Source organism: Cyclopterus lumpus, chromosome 6, assembly GCF_009769545.1.
Source record: "Cyclopterus lumpus isolate fCycLum1 chromosome 6, fCycLum1.pri, whole genome shotgun sequence".
In the NCBI taxonomy this organism is placed as follows: Eukaryota; Metazoa; Chordata; class Actinopteri; order Perciformes; family Cyclopteridae; genus Cyclopterus; species Cyclopterus lumpus.
This window is the reverse complement of record NC_046971.1, coordinates 25145184-25152879: the sequence shown is the minus strand read 5'-3', so window position 1 is coordinate 25152879 and position 7696 is coordinate 25145184. Positions and strand designations below refer to the sequence as shown.

Genomic DNA, 7696 nt, shown 5'->3' with positions numbered 1-7696 from the left:
GACTCCATTCTTCAGCTGTCAGCCGCAAACAGTGGAGGCTCGTGGTAAAAACCAGAGCTGTTCCGATACCATTTATTCCATTTAGTCTGACACCTGAACTTGAGTACCGATCCGATACCAGTGTGTTAAAAACTAAAACGTTTTAAAAGGTGATCATTCTCTCTCTTATATCTATTTTTTTATATTGCTGTGAAAACATCTCCTTCAAACAAATAGATTTATTCGACCGTGGCTCAGTGGTGAGCAGGGTCGTCCTTCAATCAAAGGATCGGCGGTTCGATCCCCGGCTCCGCTAGCACATGTCGATGTGTCCTTGAGCAAGGCACTTGACCCTAAATGTCTCCCGTAGCTGTTCAAACTGTGTGTGAATGTGTTGTAAGTCACTTTGGATAAAAGCTTCAGCTAAATGTAATGTAATATATCAGGTTTATCACCAAAGATTACATTTTTAGACTAATAGTCATTTTTATTGAGTGGAGCTTGAACGATTCAGAATGCAGCCTCCGCTAACGCTAGCTGTTAGCTCCGTTATTTAGCCAAGCAGGACTGTGCTGCCCGCCGGATGCTAACAGCTAACGTTGGCTAGCTCTCCTCCTGCTGACGAGGTGTGTAGTCATAGTTTGCGTGTGTGTGAGATCAGGCAGGATATACAGATCAGTATATCAGATCAGACACAAGTGGCATGTGTTTTTTTCCGTTCCTGTGCTGCTTAAATACATAAATTATAGAATAACGTGATTTCTGATCGTGCATAATAACCAAAGCAGCATTTTAGAATGTATCAGAAGAATTCTTGGTTCTGGTATCGGAACAACTCTCGTAAAATAGGAATGAAAATAAATAATCTGCATACATAGTTTCTTTTCCATTATTTAAAAGGCAACCTCCACAACTCCAGGTGGCCATCTCACTCACAAAACATGGACCATGCACACTTAGTAGTTAACAAACAAACAGCACTTAGTAGTTTGTCGTTATTGTTGTCTTTTTTCCAGCGCAATGGTGGGAATGTCTCCAGGCTGGCTCGACACAAAATAAAACAGCTGCAGACACGCTGAGCATCAATGTTTTCTTGGGAAAGTGTGACAGCAGCTTCCTGTTTAAGAATAAAAAAAATTAAAAAAACATGCTCTCCTTTGATTTCACTTGCAGACTCATTTGTGTCCCTCTGAGAACACGCTCAGATTATTGAAATGGGGAAAAAACATTGCGGGTACATTGCTCATGAAGGAATGATTCAAGACATTTCAAGTCCCACAGTCGTCTACCACAGCCAGCTGTCCAGATGCTGGACGCAGTAGCAGGACTGTTCCAGGATGGCAGACAGCTCCCCGGAGCCGGCTTCTCTCCACGTGGGAAGCAGCCGCTCATTGTTGAGGGCCTGCAGCTTGGGCGTCCCCTCCCGAAGGACTCGGTACAGGCAGGGCCACCGGCTCTGGATCCTCAGCCTGGTCCTCCGGTCCAGCGTGATGCCGCGAACGATCTTCTTGGCGCGGAGCTCGCGCAAAGCGGGGAGCCTCAGGCAGGAGAAGACCAGGCCTCGGCTGGGCGACACGTCCAAGAACTCCAGGGACTGGGACTCCAGGGTGTACGAGATGCCCAGGTTCCTGAGCGGCACCAGGATTTGTAAAGTCAGAGACTTCAGGTTGGGCAGGGATTTGGTGAGGGCCTGCAGCGTCGTGGGGGTCACCCCTTTAAAGACCCAGAAGTATTTGAGCTCGAGGACCCGGAGCTGCTGGAACTGGGTGAGCAGCGACACGGACTCGTCCGACCAGTCGAAGTGCAACCGCATCTTGGAGACGCGCGGGCAGCTGTGGGCCAGTTGGGTCAGCAGCTCCTGGAAACTGGTCACCTGTCAAATCAAAGCAAACCGGTAACCCGTCAGACGGGGACGGTTGTCTGTGCAATCAGAGACATGTTGCTATGGACAAGGACACTTTACTACAGGGGTTACCCAATTCTGTCTGCCGAGCCCAGCTTTGAAAGACAAAGAAAAAGGGAATTATATGTTCATCATCATGGAAAATTATTTGAACATGTTATATTTCATTTATTCGTTCATTTCCCACGCCAGTGCTGCTAACATGGAAACTAGCATGCCTCATTGATATTACATGTGCTGCTCTCAGTCCTTTAAAGATAATTGTAACAGATGTAACATTTCAAAAATCAGGCACATCTTGTCTCAAAAAGATGCAGAAAAACTGGTTACTTCCAGACTAGATTACTGCAACTCCTTATTATCAGGCTGCTCTAATAAGTCTCTTAAATCCCTCCAGTTGATCCAGAATGCTGCAGCTCGTGTACTCACAAAAACTAAGAAAAGAGATCACATGACTCCTGTATTAGCTCCTCTGCACTGGCTCCCTGTAAAATCAAGAATCACATTTAAAATTCTTCTCCTCACCTACAAAGCCTTGATTGGTGATGCACCATCATATCTTAAGGAGCTTGTAGTACCATATTGCCCCACTAGAGAGCTGCGCTCACTAAATGCGGGGCTACTTGTGGTTCCTAGAGTCCTAAAAAGTAGGATGGGAGCCAGAGCCTTCAGTTATCAAGCTCCTCTTTTATGGAACCAGCTTCCACTTTCAGTCCGGGAGGCAGACACAGTCACATCATTCAAGAATAGACTTAAGACTTTCCTCTTTAATAGTGCTTATAGTTAGGGCTGAATCAGGTTTATACCATGAAAACATCAGATTTTCAGGAGGTGGTCATCATATGGTGAAATTCTCATACTGTTACAACCCCTTTGCCAATCATAGAAAGAAAACATATATTCATTTATTATTTTTCAATTGGTTAATCCACCCAGCAATTTGGTCCCGCTATTCCATTGTCAGGTAATATTAAATGATGAATTATAATTGTTTTAATCGTATTTTTCATGCTGAAAGACTCTTATGGTCACCTCTCTGGTAAGCGCAAGATTTGAAGCGGCGCCTTGTCCTGATTCTTTACAGATCTGTCGGTTAAAGCAACTAATCGATGAGTTGACAAAACCGTATGAATGGAAGTCTAAACGGGGCAGAACCCCCTGTGTTCAACATGCTGAAGTCCGACATGAACAACACTTAAGGCCACGGGAGTCAGCACAGAGTTAAATCAATCGTCTATCTGACGCAAAGTCAACCAAACCTGAACATCAGAAGCCCCACAAAGAATAGATTGATTGTAGTATTGATCAGATTACAGTCGGCCCAAAACTAATGTGTGTTTTCTTCATTCATTGTTTAGCCTTTAAAATCAGCAGCAAATCCTCACATTTGAGGAGCTGGAATATTTTGCATATTTGCCTTTATAATGACTCCAAATGATTAACTGGATTACAACATTTGCTATTAATCTTTTGTTTGGTTGATTTTTTTTGTTTCAGCAATACATAATATTACATTGCTTTAATGTACACTCTCTCTGTATATTGAAAATAGGAGGATCCAATAAAAACATACTACAAGGCTTAAAGCCGCACCAATACAATATACTAATACATCTGTTATGCCACGTGTGTTTACAAAGAGGGGCTGCAATGAAGAGGAATGAATGCAAATGCTCATCCTGTGCCTCCATTGGTATCAGGCCTCATCCCTTCGTCACACAGGAAGTGACGAGCCAATCGTTACAGAAGGGAATGATAACACATTTGTGCATCAAGCAGTGTCATTTATCACTTTTTGCAACCAGGACATGTGAACGTCAGTAAAAACTAGTTACCTGGTCCATCTTCGTAATGCTGTCCTGGTGCGAACTGGAGCTGGAGTGGACCCTGAGGTCCAGCGGCTCCAGCAGAGTAAACGTCCAGTTAAGGTCCAGATGGCTGAGGTCTCTGCAGTGGACGTTCTCCAGCAGGCGACTCAGCAGCTCGCACCACTTGTTGTAGCGGTCCCCCAGATCAAAGCTGGCCTTCAGTGTGAGCAGGCTGGCCCGCCGTGAGATGAGGTGGTGGGTGTAATGGTGGACCCAGGCCTTCCACCTCTCAAACTCACGGTTGGAAACCAGCAGCCCCTCCTGGCCCAGGTGGAAGACGCCGCGGCGGGAGTAGTCCGCCACTCGCCACAGCTTCCACGAGCGGATGAGGCGGCTCCAGCTCGAGCAAACCAGGGCGCTGCTGCACTTGTCCACCTCGTTCAGGAAGAACAGCACGTGCAGCTGGCACTCCACCGGCAGAAAGTTGAAAGGGAAGTGGTCGTCCGCTGCTTTCCGACGGCTCCTCACGGGGACCAGGGTTTTCTTCCGCGGCGACATGATGGCAGATGATGAAATGATATTTGTGGTGATTGGTGGAGGTCAGAATCTCCACCGGGTGGTCTTAAGGTCAGGCTTTGCCATAAATACCTCTGGCCTGGGGAAGTCTATCAAGATAAAAAAAAAAAGGAAACCATGTAAGATTTCAAATCTCTTGTCAGAAAATAAACAACATTAGGTGGTCTGTGTGCAACGGCAGTACTCCTCAGTTTGAACTGGTAACGTTATATAAACTTGCCATCATATGGCTGCAGTTCAAAGGTCAAGGGGTCGTAGATGTAATTCGATCATATCATGGGAATTCTCCCCTTTAAAGTCCTGTGTGCAAACACGGTTGGGTGAATGTTTTGGTCAAAACTAAATAATCAAGTTGGTGTAAAGTTAGTACTTCAACAGTTCCCCGCAATGTGAAACACTTTTATGTCTGTATTAAATGACACTTGAGTTCAGTGACTCCTCGGCCTGCAACAGGACTGTGGTCCGTTATCTCTCCTCCTCTTGATGACAGCTTCTGTCACACATGACGTGTGCGTCTACCCACAAAGGTCACCGCGGGGTTATGGGACTGTTTAGCACCGTTAAAGATATATAGTATTATATTATAGTGTTTACCTTTTGGTCGAGCTCCCTCCCTCCTCAGTTTAGAGAGCTAACCTGCTAGAAGCTAATGTTAGCAGCCAGGAGACAAAGGAGTTTAACATTGAACCTGAACACACAGCGTTGTGTTTGCATTCGTATCCAAAGGTATGAGGAACTGTAAAGCAACTTATACAAATCCAGAAGTTAAAAAAGCTAGAAAAAAGAAGTGTTCAGTAAATAGGCCGGCTAGTTAGCTGCCGAACAGCTGAGTTATGTTGTTGTTTTTGTTGTGGCGCGTTGTGGTGACGTCATTAACATGCGTCGGGCCGCCCGTTTTTGTACCAAGACCTCAGGCGAATTTGGGAGGGAACGAGCGCCCTCTGTCGGTGGCAAAAGGGAACGGCGGTTTCCAAAGTGTGCCTCCAGAACATAGATAGGCTCTGTTTACATACAACAACATACAACCTACATACGAGGCTGTCACTCTGATGAACTCTTACAACAGAATATTTACGGCTGCTGTAATTGATTACAATCATCATCAATCAACATATAATGTCACTGTTCATATCCTACACACTGTATATACAGTATACGTAGATAGAGACATCTTTAACTGTATATACTCCTCAAGTCCACGTACATACATTCAGTATGTATTTGTTTACACTGTTTGTATTGTAAGAACAGTTGATTTGTATATTGAGGTTTTATTTCTTATTTAGTCATTTGTGTTTATTCCTTCACTACTTCAGCGCATAACACTCCTGAATATTCTTTACCTTTATTTGTCCAGTTTTATTGTCCTTGTTCTTATTTGTTTTCTAGAGAGAATGCAAAACAAGTCAAATTCCTATTACGGACACACACACTTGGCAAATAAATCAGATTTTGAAATACATTTGGCCATATTATACGGAGGTTAACTCAAGCATTATACTTTTTTTTTGAACCATTGTTATTCATTTATATGCAAATTACGTGTTTTTAACGGGTGAGTTTGCAACTATATTTATAATTATTTATTTTTCACCAGTAGATGGCATTCTGAGTATGCAACAAATAAAAAATAAAAAGGGTGATGAAGGTTGATTGACTTCCCGGAGCATCTCCTTGATGACAGATCGTCTCCTGTTTCAACCGGTTCCTTCAAACCAGGCCAACGACATGAGGGGACATCTCCCTTCCTCCAGTTGATGCTCTGGTGATACATTCCACACACTCTGTGTACAGAGAAGGAGGAAGAGGAGCATGAAGCTCTTCACGGTCTTCATATTCTTTGGCCGTGTGACCCGTGTGTTGCAACCGGCTCGATGCAGATCACGTCCCCGTCCAGCCCGCTCGCGGAGCAACGTTTTGACCGGGGGTCTCCAGTCTGTTGGTCTAGCTGCAGGTGGCACGTAGCACACGTCGACTCGCATCATAACACGTAGCACACGTTCACAACTCAAGCCCCGTGCGGCGTTCAACGACCCTTCTCTGCAGTGGGGGGGGACTAATTTGCAGCAATGTGCCCATCAACGCTCTTGTTGACATGAGTTTTTTTTTTAAATAGGAAAAAAATCACACGACGAGGCAGGGTGGAGGTCAGCTGCAAAAAGACAGAGACAGAGTGGCCAGCTTTAAACCCCTGTGTATACAATTTATTTTGTATAGCCCAAAATCACAAATTACAAATGTGCCTCAATCTGTACACATGTACCTCACATCAGAACAAAACCGGTATCCCTCACTTCTGAAACCATGCTTGGGGGAGTGGGAATGTGTCCGCCTTCTTGTGGAAGCAAGAAAAGGTTCCCCAACCATGACACACACCAGGTGACAACCAGATGCTCTCAATTCAATTCAATTCAATTCAGTTTATTTTGTATAGCCCAATATCACAAATTACAAATTGTGAGGGCTTTACAATCTGTACACATAGGACATCCCTGACCTTTGACCTCACATCGGATCAGGAAAAACTCCCCAAAAATAACCTTTGACAGGGAAAAAAGTGAAGAAACCTTCAGGAGAGCAACAGAGGAGGATCCCTCTCCCCGGATGGACAGATGAATAGATGTCATGTGTACAGAATGAACAGCATTACAACGTTACATAAACACATTACATGAATATGACAATGTATGAATGGAACTCCAATCCATGAAACAGAAGGAGGTAGAGAGGAGGGGGGGCGGGGCGCATCAGCAGGGCCAACGCCAGCATCAGACACCTCCAGGTCCAATTGTAGGTGAAGAGAAGAATTTTAAATGTGATTCTTGATTTTACAGGGAGCCAGTGCAGAGCAGCTAATACAGGAGTCATGTGATCTCTTTTCTTAGTTTTTGTGAGTACACGAGCTGCAGCATTCTGGATCAACTGACTTATTAGAGCAGCCTGATAATAAGGAGTTGTAGTAATCCAGTCTGGAAGTAACAAACGCGTGAACCAGCTTTTCTGCATTGCTTTGGAACAAGATGTGCCTGATTTTTTAAATGTTACGTAGATGAAAAAATGCAATCCTTGAGATTTGTTTTACGTGGGAGTTAAAGGACAAGTTTCGGTCAAAGATAACTAGAGATTCTTTACAGTGGTGTTGGATGCCAGGGGAATGCCATCTACAGAAACCCGAGGTGTTCAGGGCCAGTAATATAACTTCAGTTTTGTCTGAGTTTAACATCAGGAAGGTCATCCAGGTACTTGGCTCCGTGCTTGATGTCAAAATACTGATGTGAATTGTAATCCTTCATCACCAACATCGCCTCTGAGACAGACTTTCTGGTTTGTCTCTTTGAAGCAAAAACATGTATTCTCTTTCCCATCTTCTTTATTGTTTTCCAACAATAAAGTGCAATTACTGCGAAACAATTGTAAAAGAATGGAAGTG

The 7696-nt window shown here is 44.2% G+C and overlaps 1 protein-coding gene across 2 annotated transcripts; it reads right to left on the bottom strand.

Annotated features, from left to right (window-relative positions):
- Window positions 1-351: 351 nt before the first annotated feature.
- Window positions 352-6241, bottom strand: si:dkey-12e7.1 (uncharacterized protein LOC557553 homolog). Of its 2 annotated transcripts, none has more exons than XM_034534072.1 (3): window positions 5610-6241; window positions 3718-4355; window positions 352-1852 (listed from the first exon to the last, which is right to left on the bottom strand). In XM_034534072.1, exons 2-3 carry the CDS (start codon window positions 4246-4248, stop codon window positions 1265-1267), a joined length of 1119 nt encoding a protein of 372 aa, XP_034389963.1. In that variant the 5' UTR covers window positions 4249-4355; window positions 5610-6241; the 3' UTR covers window positions 352-1264. The 2 variants fall into 2 exon arrangements, with proteins under 2 accessions (XP_034389963.1, XP_034389962.1); XM_034534071.1 differs by lacking the exon at window positions 5610-6241 and adding an exon at window positions 4861-5585.
- Window positions 6242-7696: the final 1455 nt, after the last annotated feature.